Here is a 22,525-nt window from a genome sequence, read left to right on the forward strand (position 1 = left end):
GAGTGCCTGGAATTAAAAGGAATCTACAGTAAAACTTCAACAAGATACATTTTAACTGAAACTTGGCAACTAAATAATACAACCCCAGGAAGAGAAAGTGAAAAAAAGTAAAAAGAAACAGCTTGTGTGTACTTGGATTACTTGGTGATCTTTGGATTTTTGGTTATTGCATTTGAATGACTAAAATTAATCGGGTGATTGTTTAAAAATTTATACAATGGCACCACTTCTGGATGAATTGAAAATGGAACTTAAAAAGTACAAAGAAGATGCACAAGAAGGCAGGGGTTCTTTTGGCTTCGTTTTTCAATTCTTAGAAATGGAGATTTGGAACTATGAGAAACAACAAGAAACGTCTGCAAAACAAGAAGACTGGGACAAAGAAGAAGCCACCTTTAATGAACAAGTAATTCTATATGGGAAAGAAAAAGGAAAGAGGGGAAAGAGAATGGAGAATTTAAGACTTAAAAAAACAAGCAAAAATGAGCGTGAAATTGAATTTGTGTCTGTATGAAGAATGTAACCCGGGATCATGCTACTTTCAAAAAAGATGTTTTATTTGTATTTTTTTTGTGAAAACTCAAATAAAATGTACAAAAAAACCAAAGAATACTCAGATGTGACCTTTTAATAGTAGGGGTCATGCTGCTAGGAGCAGAAAATTCCGTCTTTATTATTATCCTTGTTATTATCATTATTAGATATCAAAACTCACCTTTTTTCAGGTGTGTAGCAGATGCATCATATTCTAACATATTCAAGCAAGTATATCATTCTTTCATGTATTTGTAGGTAATTCATAGATATTTACCATTTTTAAAAAAAACCCGTAATATTCAAAATCACATACATCAAATTATGTTCTTTAAAAAAAATAAGTACACAATGGATCCCCACCAACCCAAAAATACATCTCAATTAGGCTCCATAGAACCTGCAAAATAATGCATTAAAATGTAATAAATGTACATATTAAGGTTTGGTTAAAACAATTCTCCAGGTAATTAATGCATGCATATTCTGTGAGGTAAAAAAGTTTAGTGACATTCAATAAACAAGAATGTAAGCTTTTCCTATGGTTTAAATGCTAAAGATTCAACTTTTTCATTTCCCCAAGACACTTCCAATAGTTGAACTTTCGGTACTATCAGAAAGACATATCCATCTGCAAGAGTCTTCTGGTACATTCATTTTAAGTTGGTAAGGAGCCACAATATCCAACTTTTTAAACAGTGATCTTGTTTTCTAGAATTGCAAGCTTTTTTGATACAGCTTCCAGTGAGCAAGACTTAAGGAATAACATACATAGAAAGAAGATGAACATATTTTCAGTGGTTTCAATTCAGTGAGATGGACTGAATAAAAATCAATGAAATACTGAATAAGGAACAAAAATAAGTTAAAAACAAAGTTGTTGGATACAGATATGAATCAATCTCAGCAATTTTAAGATGTGCGGGCTTCGACTCCCAGAATTCATCAGCCACCAAGGGAGTTGATGTCCACACATCTTAAAAAGTCATTCAGGTTGCAAAACACCATTCTAAGCAAAATAGAAAGGTTCTAACGGCTGCCAAGAGTAAAAGTCACCTAAGCAAAAAATGGAAAGGAGTGAGCACAGCATCTTTCTGTCTTTCTGACCTCCCCATTCTCCAGGATCATTTTTCACCACACCACGCCACATTAGTATATCTACCTCTATCTACCTAACTATCCAGAGAGGGGGGGAGAGAGAGGGAGGGAGGGGGTGAGAGAGGGAGGGAGGGGGAGAGAGAGGGAGGGAGGGGGAGAGAGAGATCTACCTATCCTTCCATATCTTTATCTATCATCTTTATGTCTGTCTGTCTGTCTGTCTGTCTGTCTGTCTCTATCTATCTATCTATCTATCTATCTATCTATCTATCTATCTACTATCTACTTATCTCTCTATTTTACTTACCTGTCCATCCATATCTCTATTATCTACCTATCTGTCTGTCTGCCTCTATTTATCTATTTCTATCTATCTACTATCTATTATTTATCTATCTATCTATCTCTATTTATCTCTGTCTACTTATCTGTCCATCCATCCATTCATATCTCCATTTATCATCTATCTATATCTACTTTTAGGTATATAGTATCTATCTATCTATCTATCTATCTATCATCTATCGCTACATCACAGCAGGAGATATGAGGAATATTGTATGCACTGTGGGTAGAGAGTTGGTTTTGAAATAAGATCAGTAGCTACATAAAATAATCCTAAACAACACATACAGCAATCACTCATTTTTCATTGCTTAGGAAGAACCATAAATATGCTCCTCTTCAAATCTCAAGCACAGTGGACAGGTACATGACCTGGTGTAAATCAGGTTTGTGCTTTTCATAATCACCTCAAGCCCCAAAGAAGCCCTAATGCACTCTATTCCAAGTGCCCCTCCAAAGGATATGTTTTCGGGTCAATGCCTTTATGAGATTGTCTACCTTTCTCTGGAATTTGACCATAGCTTCGCATTCACATGGATTTTCCTCTGAAGAGACAAGACAAAATGGTTCAGTAAGTAAAATATCGGAAATAGGTCTTGTGTATTACGAAATGATGAAAGTTTATGAAAAGTATTTTGTCTAGTCCGCAGACAGGCAACCTGTGATTGTAGACTACAAACCATTTGAGAGCACTCTATTTTTGGCCTTGAGATTGCAACGTTGCATCATTAAAATTCAGCAATAACTAATTCTCAGCCGCACTCTGTGTGTTTTATTTCCTCAAAAGTAAAAGTTCAATACGACCAAGAGGCCTATTCAAACCAATTTTCTTTCAAAGAGAAAATTGTACTGCTGAACTTCTGTCATTTGAAAACTAAATTTCAGAAGAACAATTTTGGATCATTTGGGAAGAAATGTTGGTGTGTCTGTGTGTTTAAGAATGGAAAAAGAAACAATCTGACTTCCAGAGATTTATCATACTAACTTCTACCCCAACCCCTTTTTAAAACAATGAAAAGTATGTCTAGTTTAATGAAAAGAAGGACTACAGCAGAGGTGGTATTCAGCAGGTTTGGACCGGTTCTCGCGACTTGGGAGCAGAAATTTTGAGTAGTTTGGACAACCAGCAAATATCACCTCTGACTGGCCCCGCCCCCATCTATTCTCTGCCTCCCACATCCCAGCTGATCAGCTGGGTCTTCTTCTGTTGCCCTGCACAGAAGAACGGAGCTGGAAAGCAGGTTAGTGGGGTGGGGAGGAATGGAGATTTTGCAGTATCTTTCCACTGCCATACCCACTAAAGCATACCCCCAAGGCATGTCACACCCACCAAGGCACACCTAGTAAAAAAAATTGAATCCCACTACTAGACTATAGGTGACTTGATAGCAGTGATAGCAATATTTGAGGGGTTGCCACAAAGAAGAGGCAGGTCAGCCTATTCTCCAAAACATCTAGAAGAAGAACAAGAAGCTATGGATGGAAACTAATCAAGAAGAAATCCAATCTAGAACTAAGGAGGGATTTCCTGATAGTTAGGACGATTAATGAGCAGAACAATTTGTCTCTAGAAGTTGTAGGTGCTCCATCACTGGAAACTTTTAAGAAGAGGCTGGACAGCCATTTGTCTGAAATGGTATAGGGTCTTCCACTTGAGCAAGGGTTGAACTAGATTATCTCGGAAGTCTCTTCCAACTCTGTCGTTCTGATATTTTGTTAAAAGTTCCCAACCCCTTCCTTTGGCACATTGATTCATCTGGTATTTTTACGGGTGGATCTGCCATGGGTTGTGAAAGCCAATGGGCTGCAGCCCTCACTTTTGGAAATGTGTTTGTCATGTTCTAGCCCCTACTTAGACAAAAAAAAAACCAAAACATCATTTCACAGAAAGAGACTGAACATCGTAAGCATTGAGTATGTTTTAACTCAAGATGCAAGAACAGACTAATCCTTGCTGTGAAAATGAGATGAGCTCTTTGAGCATTCAACTGATGGCTGGACCATCCTCAAGAAGGTTAATTGAGCATTTCAAATAATAGCTTACAAGTAACTCTTGAAGAGATTGATTCTTTCTACCATCTGTTCAGGGTCAGACTGAAGCACTTTGAAATGTGAGACCCAACAAGGGACGAGACTCTCCACCAACATCACTTTCATGGAGAAGTTCACCAGTTGAGCAATTTAATTCACTGTTGATCATGACAGTGTTCTCTGCCTTCCTTGGGGGAAGCAGGTTTGAAAAATAATAGTCAGACTATATGATATGAGTTGCTATATCCTCTAACAGATTGTCTTCCCTTTGCTGGAAATCAGTGCTTAATTTTACATAATAGTAGAGCCAGCTTTGTGTCTACCTGACAGTCATTATGTTTAAGAAACTCACCTTGATGACAGGATGGGATGATCCTGCCGTCACTTGCATTTGTCACCCCCAGCCTCCATTTCACCATCAGAGGTCTTCAGGAAGGCACACCCCAACTTCAGGAAAGACCTCTTGCATGATGTCCCCACCCCCCGTTTTGTCATCAGAGGCCTTCCTTGAAGTCAGGATGTGAAAGGCCTGGCTGCAACTGTCTGAAGGTAAGCAGCTCAAACCCCCCTCCCCACCCTCGTTTGATTTTTACCTATGCACCTCACCCCACCCCATGCAACCAGGTGCAATGGAGTGGGCAGGGTCTTAACTGGGGCTTATTTTGGGGATAGAGCTTACATTGGGCACACATGTAAAAATCAAACTAGGGTTTACTTTCAGGGTAGTTCATATTTTTGGGGAAACACAGTATTTGTCAAAACAAAAAGTCACAGTGTTGCACTCTTAATATCCTATGCACAACTTCACTTACCAACACATATTTTAGTCCGCAGCTTCTTTCCAATTTGGTTGATGGTTCGGAAATCAGCTGTATAGAAGTAGTGCTCTGCCACTGGTTCAGAGGCAATTGCCTTGAGTTCATCTTCAATGGCATTGCCCACTCCAACAGCGAACATCTTGTACCCTGAAACAAACCAGATCTAATCATTTGCATCTCTCCCTGTTCATGAAAACAGAATAAAAGCATTATTGATCAAAAAGCATTTTGCGGGTGTGTATGTAAATTTTTTTTTTTAAAAAAAAGCCCGGGAAACATGGAAGGATTATATATAAAAAGTTTTCGTCTGGACTGTTACTCTCTAGGGGCCATCACCTTATCTTCTGACAATGATTTTCAGGTATTGCATCAGGCAAATGACTTTGTTATGTTTCTCCTGGCTTTGTCAAGTTCACATCTAGCTTTGTAAACATTATGAAATCATAGTTGCATGCGTTGGATGCAACAGAAAAGAGTGGATTGATAAACCCCAGAAGAGAAAAGGGAACGTACTATGCAGCAGTGGGATCCTATCTGTTCCACTACTAGTTCGGTGATTGAGCGTGTGCCTAATGCATGCGTGCAGCTTTCCACACACCAGCTGAGCCCTGCAGCATCAATTAGCTGAGAGGACAAAGAAGAGAAAAGCGCAGGGGCGGGTGAAAGGACCGATCTTGCACTTTTCTCTTCTTTCTCCTCTCAGCTGAGGCCTTTTTTCCTCCTCTCAGCTGATTGTCGGAAGCTTTCTTTACTACCAGTTCAGCTGAACCGGTAGCAATTTTTGCTACCAGTTCGGTCGAACCAGGCCGAACCGGTAGCATACCACCATGGGTGCTACTGTGGTAGAAATATAATCCTCATTTATATAATACAATCTACCAATAAAGGAGAATATTGGCAGCTCAGGGTCGAAACGAGGGGTCCTTGGTATTCTCTGAGCTTCGCTGTTTTCTTACAAATGTTTCATTACCCAAACTAGGGAACTTCATCAGTGTCCCAAACAACCAAGCTCAGAAAGCACCAAGGACCCCTCGTAGTGCAATGTTGTCTATTTATGAGATTAAGCAGCTGACTTAACTGAGCTCTCATCAAATTGTGGTCCTAATTTCCAAATGCTTACCTAATTCTTTAGCTTTCTTGGCTGCATCATTGATGTAATCTTGGGAGCGTCCATCGGTAAATACAATGGCCACCTTAGGGACACCAGGCCTTGCTCCACTAGAGATGGCGAAGGAATTGTCGACGAGGTATTTCAAAGCCTGGCCAGTCATGGTGCCCTTTTCCATATATGTCATCTTTTTCACTGCTGTTTTGATATCCTTCTTGTTCTTATATTGCCCCAGCGGGAACTCCTGCTTGACTGAGCTAGAGTACTGGACCAGGCCCACCTGAGTGTTTTTATCTGACACCTCCAGAGAATCCACAATCTGGTTAATGAATCTCTTCACCAACTCAAAGTTCTCAGGCCTCACACTCTTCGACCCATCTATCAGAAAGATGAGATCTGTGGCTGCGCCTCCATTACATACTGTAGGAAAGTGAAAAACAGAAAACGGGGAAAAAGACACTACTGAAAAAAAGAATCAGTTCTTCCATTCAGATAGCAACGCTTCTTTAAAAACTGGATTTAAAGAATTCAGTGGTGTGTCTTCACTACAAGAAGTAAAATAAGTTGTTATGTTTAAGCACTATAATTTCTGCTTTGGCCCCCTATTTTCAAGAATGGGTTATTCTACTATACACCATAATATACAATAATAAACTACTGAACTGTACACTAGACCAGTGGCCCTAAATCTTCTAGGCACGAGGGACCGGTTCCATGCATACAGGTTTTTCTGTGGACTGGAGCGGCATAATTTCGTGTGCTGCCTGCAACCAATGGATGGGGCTTCACTTGTTTTCATGGACTAGTTTCTGGCATGCTTCAGACCGGTGCCAGTTTACAGACCCCTGCACTAGACAAGACAAATTCAGAATCTAAGATTCATATCTGAAAGCATGTTCTTTGGCTATTTTACAGCATGTCAGTTTACCCTCAAAAGAATACAGAGAAGAGCAACCAGGATGATTAGGGGACTGGAGACTAAAATACTGTATATAAAGAATGGTTACAGGAACTGGGCATGGCTATTTTCTAAAGTACCCGAAGGCCAGACAAGGAATAATGGATGGAAGCTGAACAAGGAGAGATTTATCCTGGAAACAAGGAGAAACTTTCTGACAGTGAGAACAATCAACCAATGGAACAGAAGTTGCCTTCGGAAGTTGTGGGAGCATCATCACTTGAGACTTTCAAGAAGAGATTGGACTCCCACCTGTCAGAAATGCTTGGGCAGGGGATTGGACTAGATGACCTACAAGTTCCCTTCCAACTCTGATTATCTGAATGAGGTGTTTCACACGTTGTGAATTGGGCACACATTTCCATGACTTCGAATCAGCTTTGGTTCCCTTTACAAAGTTTTGAACAAAAATTATTTACCACTGCAGGTTTTCCCATCACTGTTAAGAATGAAACCCACTTCACAAGCACAGGCATACGAGGCTCCTGTGGTGACACAAAGCTGCTGGCAATCGTGGTCTCTGGTGGCACACAAATCTGACACGACTGCAAAGTGATAAAACAATAAACACAGTAACAAGCAGGTTTGACTTTAGCTTTCAGTATCATTCCTCTTTCTCGGTTTAACGTTTTTATGGAGTTATAAGATAAAATGAGATGCAATATACAAAAGTAAATAGGAAAACGGGGAGGGGGAAGAGGGGGAAGAGAAGTGAGCAAGGATAAGGAAAAAAGAAAAACTGACTTCCGACTCTGTCTGTTGCAGTAGAACAAGGCATTGACATCAAATCACAGCTTTTTGCTTTTTCATAATAATATGAACAAGCCATTTCTATAAAGATCTATCAATCTAACTGGTAAAACCCAAAATCAAACTTTCATTCTTTTCCACTCCAAGCCCAAAGCTCAGAAGCAATCTCTGCATGGAAACAAAAGTGCTTGTATTCTTTTCTTTGATCAAAATATTTTGGCTTTAGTATCATTCTTCTTTGACACGGGTGTCAAACTCGCAGCGTCACGTTGCCATCACGTGACATATCGCAATTTTTTCCCTTCGTGGACCTGGGATGGGTGTGGCCTGCACGTGACACATCCAGTCCACAGTCTGCCAGTTTGACACCCCTGACCTAGAAACTTTATCAATTCCAATCTCCTGGAATCAACATCTGACCTTATAAACCATCTAAATGTTCCTTTCTTCATAAGTTTTTTTAACCAGGATCTCTTGCAGGGGTGGGATTCAAATTTTTTAACAACTGGTTCTCTGAACTGCTTAGAATGTTAACAACCGGTTCTAGCGAATAGGTGCGAACTGGTAGAATCCCACCCCTGATCTCTTGCTTAATCGCCCATGAGACATATGCATGCTTGGAGGCTCCTAAACAAAGAAGATGCATCAGCCCCCAGAACCTAGGCAAAAGGCACTTGATGGTGCAGGATATACAGGGACGCAGGTGGCTCAGTGGCTAAGACACTGAGCTTGTCGATCAGAAAGGTTGACAGTTTGGCGGTTCGAATCCCTAGCACTGCTTAATGGGGTGAGCTCCCGTTACTTGTCCCAGCTTCTACCAACCTAGAAGTTTGAAAGCATGTAAAAAAAAAAATACAAGTAGAAAAATAGGGACCTCTTTGGTGGGAAGGTAACAGCATTCTGTGTGCCTTTGGCGTTTAGTCATGCCAGCCACATGACCTTCGGACAGCGCTGGCTCTTTGGCTTTGTAATGGAGATGAGCACCCTAGAGTCAGAAATGACTAGCACGTATGTGCGAGGGGAACCTTTACCTATATTTCCTGAGACTTAGCAGGTGATAGAATGTGGCTGATTTTATCTAGTCTCCAAACCTAAGTAGGATCAGATATGGTGAGTATTTGGATGGGACACTACCAAAGAATATCAGGACAAGCAGCTTCTCTTCAGTTGCCAAGAATACTGCATGTATTTCAGGATAGTATCCCCCACAATTTTTTATCACAATACAGTACTAGAGCTGAGTAAGCCCTAAACTAATATATATAAAGTATAAGCTTAGTATAAACTAAACGACTTATAAAATGCCCCATGTGAATTCTCTTTGCTTCCTAGTTATTTCTAATCACCTGCCTATTTTTAACAATGAAATACACAGACAGGAACATCTTGTAGTTGGGAAAGGACAACTTCTCATAGATGTTTCCTTCAGGAAAGTTTCAGACTTACCACAGAAAGCTTCCTGAAACTTTTTGGTCAGCTTCTCAATGACACTATAACTTTCAACATAATCCACATGGTCGTCCAAGGGCTGGCTGGCTATCTGTCGCAATGTATGCATGTCGACGCGGCCCACGCCAATGGCAAAGATTTCAATCCCAAGAGCTCTTGCCCTTGCTGATACATCTTTCACCCCATCCTGGGGGTGACCGTCGGTCACTACGATAGCCACCTGGGAATGAGACGATGAAGACTTCATTGGGGGTTCATTGCTGTTTACCTTTCCCTGATGGTGTTTATCATACCAAGTGAGATTAATATTCAGCTATCTCGACCACAAATAGAAACCAAGGATCCTATTCCCTAGATGTTGTAATAATCTCTCGCTCCTTTATTAAAAGGCACTTTGGCCCAAGGAAAGGCCCCCAGAGTACATCCTAAAAGGAGAGAATATATCTGGGCCTTAAAAGGGATGAACTATAACACGAGCCAGTGCTGCCTGATTGCCAGGAGGGAGACCCGTATATTTGGGTGAAATGAGTGGAAGAAAGAAAGAAAGAAAGAAAGAAAGAGAGAGAGAGAGAGAGAGAGAGAAGGAAGGAAGAGGAGGATGAAGGAAGGAAGAGGAGGATGAAGGAAGGAAGGAAGGAAGGAAGGAAGGAAGGAAGGAAGGAAGGAAGGAAGGAAGGAAGGAAGGAAGGAAGGAAGGAAGAAAAGGAGGAGGACAAAGAAAGGAAAGGAAGGAAGGAAGGAAGGAAGGAAGGAAGGAAGGAAGGAAGGAAGGAAGGAAGGAAGAAAAGGAGGAGGAAAAGGAAGGAAGGAAGGAAGGAAAGGAAGGAAGAAAGAAAGAAAGAAAGAAAGAAAGAAAGAAAGAAAGAAAGAAAGAAAGAAAGAAAGAAAGAAAGAAAGAAAGAACTGGAAGTCTAACAGAGTAGTTCTTTGATTTTTTATTATATTTTTCTCTAAAAAACTCATAATTGCATTTTTCTGGTCAGAATCAAATACAATTATTTCTCAGCTTAAAATTACTTTCTGTCTTTTCTCTCCAGTTCCTTAAACATTTTTCATATATTTTATGTTTTATTTGCACACACACACACACCCCACACACACGTGTGTATGTGTATGAGGATGCTGATTGCAAAACTTCATCCCTGTTTAACGTGGTTCACATGTAAAAAAGGAATAGGGCATCAATCACGCTGTTGACCCACCCTTGACAGATGTCACCTTATATAAACATTTGTCATGTAACTCTAAAAGGCCATGGGCAGACTTGACATCCCACCCCAATCCCATTCAGCATATTCTATGCCTCTTCTCCAAATTTTCAGGTATCTTCTCCTCATAGGGCTGCAGCCTGTTGAAGCCTCATTATGTTCAGAGTTAAATGCAGCTACAGCTGTTCAAATTGCTGGACATCTGCCTGGCTAAGTTAGGTGAATAAAAGGTGAAGCATTCTAATAATTAAATCAACTGAAGAACAAGGAGAAGGGGAGAAAAAGATCTGAAAGGGGAGAGATCCAGATTTTTTTTTTATTGCATGCAAGTGCTTGGCTGCCCCATTCAGTTTCACATTATCATTTGCTTGGAAGATACCTTCCTTGTTTCTGCTGTAGAAGTGTCAGGTGATACAATGCACCTGATTCATAGGCTCAGTTACATCCAGGGCTTTTTCTCAAGAGCTCAGTGGCAAAAATGCAAGAGCAGCATGAACGGTTGTGAAAGTAGGGCACCAGCCAGCATATTTTTGAATCACATTCAGCTGCTGAAGAAATGAGGTAGCAAGGGATATCTCTTGCAAAGGACATGGATCTCATTGTCAGGCCTTCGGGGTAATCTAGACAAGAAGCAAAGCAAGGAATACTAACTCTATTGTAAGATTATGTTAACAGAATCTTGCAAGACTGAAAACATTACCAATAAAGAATATTTGTTGCTCAGGATTGAAATGAGGCATCCTTGGGGCTCTCTGAGCCTGCTTGTTTTCTTGCAGATGTTTTGTTACCCTATCTAGGTAACATCATCAGTGCTGATGACTCTAGAAAAGAGTCTCTAGAAAAATACAGAGAAGAACCACCAGGATGATTGGGGACTGGAGACTAAAACATGAAGAACAGTTACAGGAACTGGGCATGGCTAGTCTAGTAAAGAGAAGGACCAGGGGAGACATGATAGCCGTCTTCCAATATTTGAGGGGCTGCCACAGAGAGGAAGGGATCAAGCTATTTTCTAAAGCACTCCAAAGCCAGACAAGGAATAATGGATGGAAACTGAACAAGGAGAGATTCACCCTGGAAATAAGGAGAAACTTTCTGACAGTGGAAACAATCAACCAATGGAACACCTTGCCCTCAGAAGTTGTGGAAGCACCATCACTTGAGACTTTCAAGAAGAGATTGGATTGCCATCTATCAGAAATGGTCCAGGGTCTCTCACTTGGGCAGGGGTGGTGGACTAGATGACCTACAAGGTCCCTTCCAACTCTGATTATCTGTTATCTGCTGTTGGCTGTCAATTTATATTCTGGTGTCTTGCATGTCTGTGGGTGGGTGGGAACAGTCTTAGAGATTGTTTGGTTGGGCTCTTCAAGGACCAATTTCTTGATTGGGATATTGCTTACTTGATTGTTGGTCTGAAGTTAACCTTGGAGTTAATCTATGTTGATCCCAGCGCTGATTGCTGGTGGAGAGGTCCTGGAGTCTTTTCATTCTGTCTAATGTTAACTTTTAAAGCCCAGAGAAACTCCTTTTAAGTTCATTGTACATTGGTGTCAATGAATTGAGTTTATTGAAATAAATAAAGAAATTGAGAAATGAAAGGTCCACATACAACTCTGCCATAACTGGATTGTTATGCAAATACCATTTAGACAAACTGAATTAGACTGGTGTGTTTGAAATGGTGTAACATACCAATCTCAGCAATAGGTGGAGCTGTAAAATCTCTTATGCCTCCCTCTTGTTTTAAGAAATCAAGACTGTGTGATATTTGCAACTTCATAGCTTCACTAACAAACCCTTTTTGCCTTTAAGCAATTCATTTATATAGTCCAAGAAGTGTTGCAGAGAAAGAAGTCTCCCTAGGAAGCACGTTCCACTGCTGTGAATAAGCAGGTCAAAGAAGCGTGAACAGATTTTTTGGCCGTGTCATATGTTGAGAAAAACAAGTGAAAATACCTACCCACCTATTTTAAAAAAAAAAATGTAAGAAGATTCTGAACCAGCCTAACCTGGACTGCCAAAGCAGATAATCAGATCTTGAGTCATTTGCTCATTCTAAACAGACCAGATTGAAAATCAAGCTTGTCAGATGCTACATCTTTTCTATCCTGCTCTACTGAGTGGAGAATTGGTCTCTGACAGAAAGTCACTTGAAGAGACTAGAAACATTTGAAATGTGGATTTACAGGCAGCTGTTACATACAAGTTGGGTTGACAAAATCAGAAATGAGGAGGCGATAACCCGCCTGGGAAAGGCAAGGGAAATCATCAAAACCATAACAAAGTGAAAGTTAGAATATTTTGGACATGGGATGCAACAACCAGAAAAATGCAGCATACTTCCCTTAATCCTCCAACGAAAGATTGAAGGCAAATGATGTCCAGGCAGAAGAACATCATGGCTTCAAAATCTAAGGGACTAGTTTGGACAAAACTCAACAGCACTTTTTCATGCGGCTATGGATAAAAATAGGATTACCAACATGATTGCCAACATCCAATGGCGGATATGGCACAAGAAGAAGGAACAGACCAGAGTTCTGAATCTTGATCCCAAATGAAAAGAATGACTCCATTAGGAATTAGAGATTTAAAAAATAGAAGCTAAATAAAACTGTGATTATCCAAGCAAAAGAAAAGAGAATCTGTCCCAGATAAATAAATATTTAGCCTTGATCCCCACACATAGAATGAAGACAGATGCCCATGTGATAATCAACTGTGATAATCAGCTTCCATCTTTAGGCATTCCTAGTTAAACACTATAAAAAGACTTCACACATGCAACTTTATGTACAAACGTTTCTTACAAGTGTTGAACAAACATCTGTAGTCATGAATCAGAGTGCAACCAGTTTCCCATGTACATTGAGTTGACATGAATCAATATTTGGAAACAGAATGCATGGACCATGTCGCACAAACTGTTCTTTTATGAGAAACAGAGAATAAGCAGAAATTTTCTTTTCAGCTTGTGAAAGAAATTGAAACTCAGTTTGGTTTAAAAACAGTGAGATGCCAGCTAAATTGTGGTCTGCCATTTCCTTAAGGCCAAAGGTCTTCATGATCCATAAAGTTCTTTTAATGAAGTTGGAAGGGCCTTCTGTCTGAGGTAAAAAATATTTCCCCTGCACCAGAAATAGTCATAACAACAAAACAATAACAATAACAAGTATCTTTGTGAAAATGTTAAGGACCTGAAAGGAACCTAATTTAGTATTTCAAGCTCTTTTCCATAAGAGATTTTTTCTCTCTCATTGACTTATGGCTCTCCTCAAGGAATACCTGACTTTAGCAATTGGTATATATTTAGCTTCTAGCCCACCTGTGAGGGAAGCTCAAGGTGATGAAGTCAACTATATTTAGCTAACTTTAAATCCCTCCAAGAATAAAATGCTTATAGAAAAGGGCACTTATACCTAAAACCTAAATGCCTTGAAGGGCTCTTCACTTTCACCCAAATCTGTTCTTCAAAGAACTACATTTTTATAGCCTGTCTTAACCAGTTGAGCATCATGGCTTGATGAATTTGTTGACCCCATCATCCCACAAAGCTGAGGTGTACCAGTTCTCCAAACTGTACCATGAGAGCTTTGTGGCTTTGTGACTAGTTCTATGAGGTCAGGGAATCTGAAGTGGTGCTTCAGAAAACAACAAAGACAAGTGGGAAGGAATGCATGGAAGAAGGTAAAATTTGTTCCTCCTGAAGGACTTGATGAGGAGACATTTCATCAAAAGGTTGTTACCTTGAGTTGTGACTAAGCGTCCGTTTGGTAACTGAAAAGCAGAAGAGCAGTCGAGGGAAGAGAAGGTATGTTATGAAATTAAATATGAAAAATAAAAGGAATGAAAGCATTTGTTCAAGGATAAACCTATATTCCTCTTGGGTGTTAGTGATCAATTGCAGGTCTATAGGCCTCAAGTGACCTTCCAAGGCTTGTTGGATGTGGTGCACATGAAGCTGGGAATTCTAAACATTTTTCCTAGTAGCTAATAACAGTGGAAAAGCAAGTACAGTGGAACCTTGGGTCACGAACGCTTCTGTTCGTGACCAAATCAGGTGACAACCAGAATTATTGCTTCTGTTTTGCTTCTGGTCGTGAACAGATCTTCAGGTCATGACCAAGCAAACCCGAAAATCTCTGCTGTGATTTTCCCTGCCATGGCGATTTCCCCTTCACCACCAATTTTGTTGTTTTTTGGGGTCTGTGCATGTGCAGATGGTCGTGTTTCCAGTCATGACCAAATCAGGTTGTGACCGTAGTCCTGGAACGGATTATGGTTGCAACCTGAGGTTCCACTGTATCTCATTAAATTGCTGTGAGAAGATGAGGCCCCTAGGAAGGGAGAATATGTCTTTTGGAGACCTCAGCCCTGAGACATGTCAGGAGCATTAAGTTTCCACACTTCCCTTGTCCTGAAGTTTAATGGTTCAGATATTATTATGGTTCTTTGCACAGTCAGTCAGATGTTCAGACTGGATTTGGCATTTTTGTCTACCTATCTAGTCTTTCCCAAGGACCTGGGATAGGCAGAAGTGGATGTTTAATGGTAACAGAAATCATCACAGGATGTAAACTGTTTTGAGTAAAGCTGCCTTTTGCAAGTGACTGATGGTAAATTTGTCAATGGCGTTCAAGTGGTGCTATTTGAACTATTTGATTTCTAATAACTATGCCAAATCTCATTAGACTTTAATCATAAAAAAAAAAAAATCATCCAAGCACCCACAAAATGTAATGAACTTTGAGGACCACCAGTGCTCCTGAAAACAGGTTGCAAACAAGAGATGGGGAGAACTAAGTTCATGGAATGATGGCCACAAAACAAAGCAAGAAGAAAATAAAAGCTTCTTGACAATCTCACCTTGTTGATCTCTGGGGATCTCACCCTGGCTCCTTCTCCTTCACTGAATGCTCTGTTGATGGCAAACTGTATAGCCAGGCCTGTCATGGTCCCGGTGGAGAGAGGCTCAATCTTGCGAACCGCTTGTAAAAGGCTGGTCTTCGTCTGGTGTGTTCTTAGGGACAATTCATTCTTGACAGCACTGGCATAGTTGATGACCCCAATCCTGGTTGTATTAGGACCTACATCAAGTGCCTCAATGACCTGAGACACAAAAATCTTGACTTTGTCAAACTCATTGGGGCGCACACTTCGGGAGCTGTCCACAATGAACACCAGATCTGTAGGTCTTGTCCTGCACTGGGCACCTATTTGGGAAAAGGGAACAGTTGTTGTTTTTTTCAAAAATTAGAAGTATGACACTTCAGAAGTAGATCCCACTGAATTCATTTGGACTTCATCTCAACTAGATGGAAATAGAATTCCAACCTTATGATCATTCCAAAAGTGCTTTTTTCAAAATGCAACTAGACTTCCTTGAGTTTTATTTTTCCTTTGAAAATGTTTTGCTTCTCACCCGAGAAGTTTCTTCACTTATTCAGAAACACCTTCAAAGAGAAAAAAAAAAAACCAAGAAAGTGCAGTTGCATTTTGGAAAAGCACTTTTAGGACAACCATAACCTGGATGAATCTCCAGACATTCATCCTTATAATCTTTTCCCATATGAAAACTTCACAGTTTCTTCCAATGATTTCTCCTTTTATGCTACAATCTTATGACCTCTAATGTAGACTATTCCATATGTTGTATTTTTCCCTGTGAATTTAGTACTGGAATTCTCTTGGAGAGACAAATCCCAGAACTTGTTTCTTCTCCTCATTCCTCCTCAGCCTCTATTGCTGACTTTGGTCAATTGTGGGAAAATCAGACACTGGAACATCTTAAAATGGGGTGTGAGAACATGGAGCTATTGGCAGAGGTGGTTTAATCCCAAACTATCCAAGATTCACACCATACCCTAAATAGGGAGGATATATAAACCCTCAACCTGACTTAATTTCCCCTTCCAATTTTTCTACTGCTGGTCTGTTGGCACCAGAATTATGGTATGTCAGATGTTGCCAATAACAATGTATTTTTCTTTAGGACTATATTCCCTCCAAAATAACAAAACCATTGGGGTATATATTTCAATCCTCTTTGAATATTCAGTGTTCAACACACTCACTAATGTTACACATAAATCTTTGACCAAGTTGTAGGGTGGGTTGAAGGTTTTTGGCTTAACTCGGAGCATTTCATTCTAATAGGACTTGAAATGTTAAATGGGATTACTTTTCTGGGATTTACATTAACAATGGAGGCTCTGCCTTTGTTCTGATTTGCCTTCAGGTTTGATCTGCAGTCATTATAATAAAGCCAAAAAGAAATAATGGCACGGTCTTTGTCCTGACATTGGTGGCTTGCAGAGAAAAAAAACACAAGATTGTATTTTTGCCTCTTTCACACCATTCTCTAAAAATCACAGAAATTCACACCCAGCAGCCCAAACAGTCAAGGATGGACTGGCAGATGCAGACTATCTTTGTCCAACGATTGCTTATTTATCTATCAAATTTATAGAGCCACCCATCTCACAAGAAATGAGCCATGCAAAAACCATACAGCAAAAAGATGTATAAAAATAAATGTCAAACACAGTCCTATTACATAAATCATACACACACTCATTGTATATATGCATATGTAGACAGGTAGGTATGTATATCAAGAGAGAATTTATATTAAATCCTCTTGTAAACCAGAAGAAATGTTGAAATATTGACAAATCCATCATGTTTTTACATTGCAGTAAAATATTTTTACTACCCATCACACATATTTGCTCTATTCTGTGATCCCTAGAGATTGTAAGCAAATACAGTAACTGCCTGAAATCTCCTGCCAAAGGAGTATGGTAGAATAGCTAACTTCAAGGTCAAAAGAAAATTTGATCTTAAGAAGCAAGAAAAGTGTGAGAGTCAAAGTAATTCCATTACATCTTCTGAAAAACTATCTCCCTTTGCATTTCCTCCAACCGTCACTGAACTGATTGCTGTTTTTGTTCAGCAAGACAGACCAAAAACTATAATTTTAACTGTCAGTGTCTGAACTTTCCCTTGTTTCTTCTTTTCTTTCCATCTCTTTTTCTTATGGATCCAGAATTTGAGATTGCAAGCTCAAGAGCTGGAAAATATTCAGGGCTGTAACTGATGAATACAATAACCCTGAAAACATTAGCTGCTAGAAAGAGGGTCGAGAGAGAAATAACTGCTATGCCTAATAGCCATTGATAGATGTTTTAGATTATGACTTTCTTCTGCATTTGTAGAAAAGAGAATTAAAAATGCATTAGTATGTAAAGAAATACTTGTATCCATTCTAGCTTGATCTGCATTGAAACCTTCTTCAAATCTTATCACTTGGTTGTTTGTATTTATACTGTTGATTGCATATACACCAAGACATATCACTTTGTTGTTTGTATATACCATGAGAGCTTATGCACCAAAGACAAATTCCTTGTGTATCTAATCACACATGGCCAATAAAGAATTATTTTCTGTTCTGTTCTATCCCATCCCATCCCATTATTTCTATTCTATTCTATTCTATTCTATTCTATTCTATTCTATTCTATTCTATTCCATTCCATTCCATTCCATTCCATTCCATTCCATCCCATCCCATCCCATCCCATTCCATTCCATTCCATTCCATTCCATTATTTCTATTCTGTTCTGTTCTAAATCTTGCATCTGACCTTCTTGGATCAGCTATCTTCCAAAAAGAATCAAGCCTGTTTGCACTAAAGGCTTCCTATTACAAGGAGTTCCACAGATTAAATAATAAGCTTTCTATACTCCTGACTCCCTCTTTCTTATTCTATTGATAAACCTTTTCATTATCTCTCCTTCGGTGCAATCTTTGAAAGTAGATTTTATTTGAGAAGACGGGCAGCTACCTCCTACTCACAGAAGCAAGAAATCAGTTGAGAAGGCTAAATAGGACATTGGTAGCTTGTGCAGAATCCTAGAAAACCCATTTCACTGAGCTCTACCGTGGCATTATAAATTATCTCCCAGTTATTCTATGAGAATCTCAGACTGCAACTTGCTCTCCAGAAGCAGAATAAAGTTGCAATTCCCCCAGCCAGAAAAGGCTCCGGAATCAAATGTCAAATCCCAGGGCTTCATGAAATTATTTCTTTCAACAGGACACTGTGCAGCCAATTATTGGAGTTATTGGAGACTGGAGAGGGTGCTCAATTTCTATATATTCTACTTAGGCACTCAGTTCTTCCCTGAACTCAAATAATTTTTTATTTTTTAATTTTTTATTTAATTTGATTTGTCAATCGCTTACAAGATAATAGGTATAAACATAGTTATGAATACATGAAATGGATACATATAAGAAAAATAAAAGAAACAATAGGACAGGGACGTTGGTGCACTTATGCACGCCCCGCTTGATTGATTGATTGATTGATTGATTGAGAACAGAAGCTCTTGGACTGGGATTGTAAAACTGGCATTCACAATAATATTGTAACACTAAAGTAAAGTTAATCTTGATGCTAGGTTAGTGCTGAATCCAAAATTAAGACCGAAGCATCAGCTGGGAAGAGAGCTTTATAGTGTGATAGGAAAAGGGAAAGGACCCGTCATATAAATATTGAAGCCACAAACATTCAGACGGCTGCCTCTTTCTGGGTTTCCTTTCTGCATGGCTGCTCCAACCTGGCAAAGTTTTGCAAAAGCTAACCAAGATATGCTATGACTCACCTCTCAGCTGAGGACGAACCCCATCAACAGAACCCTGGTCCTGGAAAAGAAGCAAGAGCAAGAACAGGCAGGCAGAAAGAAGCGTCATTATGGCTGCTAGGATGGAAGCAAAGTGGGATTATCTCAGGGGTGGCTTTGAGGTATTAAGGGGGCCTGTCCCCAGGAAGGCAGGGGGCCAACCTCTAAGATGCATGAATGATGGGGAGTGGGAGGGAGGAGATGGAAAAGGATGTCTGGAAGGATGGCAATTGAGAAGGAGAGGTCCCAAGGCCTTTTCCAGTACCTGAAATTGCCACAACCGCTTCATTGCTAAGCTAGGAAGTGGGAGGTTATAAAAGAGACCAGCGACAGGCTTGGAATGCAGGGAATTTGAGCCCTGAACAGTGAAGGCAGTCAACTAAGGCTGAAGAAAAGAGTTTATCTGCCAATCACTCGCTTTAATCTGGCCCAGGGTCTGCCCCAGTAAGTAAACTGCTTCTACTGTCTTGGGCCAATGGCCTTTTCTACGTTCTGGAACACTGAGGACCAAGGCAGGACTCCATAAATAACTACATAAGCACATGAAACATTTCTCAAAAAAGGTATTAGGAAACAGCAATGCTCTTATTCATTTTTGTTAATATGCCTGGGTGGGTTTTCTTTTAGCATTGATTTGAAAGGTAAGAGAACTGAAAGTCACAGAGGAGATATAAATATGAAAATTCAAAAAATGACAGATGAATTTTGCATTTTAATGCAGTTCTCAGTCAGAACATTCCTCCTGATGGTTAGCAAAGAAATACAGCAATAGAAAGTGAGAAAGAAAAATGCCTTTTTTTTGCGTAATAAAATATCAACAAAATTTCTCTTTGTTGATGACTTTCTGAGGTGAACCAGCATAGGGTGAACAGCTGAGGCAAATAGATGGCGGCGGGGCCTATAAGAGGTGGTATTTGCTTGTTCTCTGAACTACTCAGAATTTCCGCTACTGGTTCTCAGGAACTGGTTAGTACCTGCTGGATATCACCTCTGCTCCTCACACATATTTCCACACATAGTATTTGTGAAGGGTGTCATATCTTAAACAGTGAAAAGTTTGATATTAGCAATGAAAAAGCTTAACCTAGGTTCAAATAATTAACTTGGTTTGAAACATTAAATTTGATACGACCGTATTTCGACTCAGGTAGTTTTGTTTCCTTCTAATCAATTTTTAAAAAGTGCATATGCAGAAAACTTTTCTAAATCATCAGAATTATTGGCAAGTATTCTCTGCCTCCTGAGTCCCAGCTGATCGGCTGGGTCTTCTTTTGTTGCCCTGTGCAGGAGAACGGAGCTGGAAAGTAGGTTAGTGGGTGGGGAACAGTGGTGGGATTCAAAAAAAATTACTACCAGTTCTGTGGGCGTGGTTTGGTGGGAGTGGCAGTAAAATCTCCAGTCAGAGTTGGTATTTGCCGGTTCTCCGAACTACTCAAAATTTCTGCTTATTTCAAGGGTAAGACTCTCTCTTGATGTTAACACTAGCACTGTACTGAAAAGATCCTATTGGATAAATTGTCACCGAATGTCTTGTTTGGGGATTGAGTACAGATGTGAGAAGCCACATTTTTCTACTTGCCAACTTGAAGATGTGTGGACTTCAACAATCCAGCATGGAGAATTCTGGAAGTTGATATTCCACACACCTTAAAGTTGTGAAGGTTGAAAAGCATCACTTAGTTGTCCCTAGCCTTGAGAAAAACTGGAGACTCTTCAATTTCCCTGTAAATTTTAACAAAATCATCTAACCTTCTATCTTTGCCCACAGATTTTTCCCCCATCCCAAAAAATTCCAGCCTCTATCTAACATTCATGGATACATCTTATGCGTACATCTCTACACTTTATAAGGAAAAGTATATTTGAACTACCTCTAGAATAGATAGTACAAATTTTATCCTAATTCATTTAAAACGGCCCTCATTCCTATTACACAGCAACATTATTAGGGAACAAAGTGGACTTTAAACATCCAAGTGCCCCTCTCCCAAAACTGTATTTTCTTTCACGCATTGCCCTGTACACAAAAGCTCTTTTGGTATAGACAAGTCCATATAGTCATGAAAGGGATTCATTCACAGCCTCCACTAAATGAACTCTCTATGGCTGTTCTTACTGAGGAAGAAAAAAAAAAAGTCTGAATTTTCTCTGTGCCATTTTTCTGCTAATGGCCATAGAAAGATAAATACATTGCTGGGAATTTTTTTAGAAACTGTGGTATACAAGGAACATTAACATTCTAAAAACACAGCAAGGCGCCTGTAGATTTTGTACATCAGTAGATATGTGCAAGGTAAAGAGGCAGCAAGTATGTTTTGGTATCAAAACATAAATCATTTCCGCCTGAGCTTCAAAGAGGAAGATCGTAGCATCTTATTTATACAAAGGAAAAAATGCATTACTGGATCCTTTCCATGTCCATTTATAACAAAATGTATGAACTTTGAAGAGAGCATTAAACAAGAACAAGTCCCACCAGTCAGTATAATTTCAAAGCAACTTCCTGTGCGCCTAGAGTTGACTTAGCACCTGCATTCGTTGGAGTTTGTTGTTCTGCCAGTGAACTAAAGTTTGCTTTAGAGGCCTGGTTCCTTCTCTTCTTGACTTCTGAGCCTAACCAGCTGGCTTAGTAGACAGAAGGACTTTTCTGCAATGACATCAAATTGTGGAGCTACAACAAATGTGTGGTTGTCCACAGGAAAGAGGAGCTATTGCTCTAGCAGTTGCTTAGACATACACCCTTTTTTTCTACCAACACATGGACAGTTATCAGATCTTCCTACTGCATAGAAAGCTATACATCAACCATTGTGCTATCCAAAACAAGGAACAAGCAAAAATGTAATCCATTAAAGAAAGGTCAGTGAGCAAAAGACTCTCTCAACAAGGTTAAGTAAAATCTAGTACAATGTTCAAATTAACAGAGGAAGACCCATAAATCTAGAAGAGCTAGCAGAGAGGATAGTCAAAGAAAGATTGAGATCTAGGAGTTCAAGTGAGCAAGCAGTAGCAATTCTGGATGCACGAGTAGGAAAGGCTATCATCAACCTTAAAGAAGTTGATTCCCTTCTTCTCGATATCTTTAGGCTGAACTCATCTGGGACTTCTTAAAAGAGCATGGTCTCAAGGAACTCAGCCTTGAGACCTGGACAATTCTTTCTGTTGCTCTAGACCCTGAATTGCAGATCCAAAAGAGATTGAAGGAGCTACTTTGGAGACACAACAAGTCCCCGCTCAACTCTCCCTTGATTCTTTTTCTCCAATGGTTTCTATCCCTTCTATCTTTCATATGAATTCATCCAAATAGGCTATGATACAATATGCATGTGAACACTTTTCCCACCCAGGAGGTCATGACAACACAGGACAAATGTAGGCAGATGTGATAGCCAACGTCCAGGCTGAGAAGGATTCAGTTTAAGTTTTATATTCAGCCCTGTTAAGAACGAAGAGGACAGCCAGTTCATCAAAAGCCATTCATTTGCTAGAATTTTTGTAACCCTATATTGTTTCTTCTGGGTAGATCTAGTGA

At 39.7% G+C, this 22,525-nt stretch overlaps 1 protein-coding gene across 1 annotated transcript; it reads right to left on the reverse strand.

The window, feature by feature from the left end:
* Nucleotides 1-898: 898 nt before the first annotated feature.
* On the reverse strand, nucleotides 899-19,220 carry MATN1 (matrilin 1). The gene is made up of 8 exons (XM_026702835.2): nucleotides 18,976-19,220; nucleotides 15,169-15,515; nucleotides 9,089-9,311; nucleotides 7,312-7,437; nucleotides 5,947-6,354; nucleotides 4,821-4,973; nucleotides 2,442-2,522; nucleotides 899-1,278 (listed from the first exon to the last, which is right to left on the reverse strand). The coding sequence occupies exons 1-8, from the start codon at nucleotides 19,061-19,063 to the stop codon at nucleotides 1,226-1,228; spliced, it is 1,479 nt and encodes a 492-aa protein (XP_026558620.1). The 5' UTR covers nucleotides 19,064-19,220; the 3' UTR covers nucleotides 899-1,225.
* Nucleotides 19,221-22,525: the final 3,305 nt, after the last annotated feature.

The sequence above is a fragment of the Pseudonaja textilis genome, chromosome 10 (genome assembly GCF_049901715.1).
Source record: "Pseudonaja textilis isolate UNSWEBS1 chromosome 10, rPseTex1.2, whole genome shotgun sequence".
NCBI lineage: Eukaryota > Metazoa > Chordata > Lepidosauria > Squamata > Elapidae > Pseudonaja > Pseudonaja textilis.

Excerpts from the sequence above, each read along its gene's own strand:
- MATN1 (XM_026702835.2), bottom strand. The coding sequence starts at position 19,063 with ATGACGCTTCTTTCTGCCTGCCTGTTCTTGCTCTTGCTTCTTTTCCAG. Across the intron at positions 6,355-7,311 it reads TGATGGGAAAACCTGCAGTG|TATGTAATGGAGGCGCAGCC; the intron begins GTAAATAATTTT and ends ACTTTCCTACAG. Across the intron at positions 1,279-2,441 it reads AAAGGCATTGACCCGAAAAC|TGGAAGCTGTATCAAAAAAG; the intron begins ATATCCTTTGGA and ends AGTCTTGCTCAC.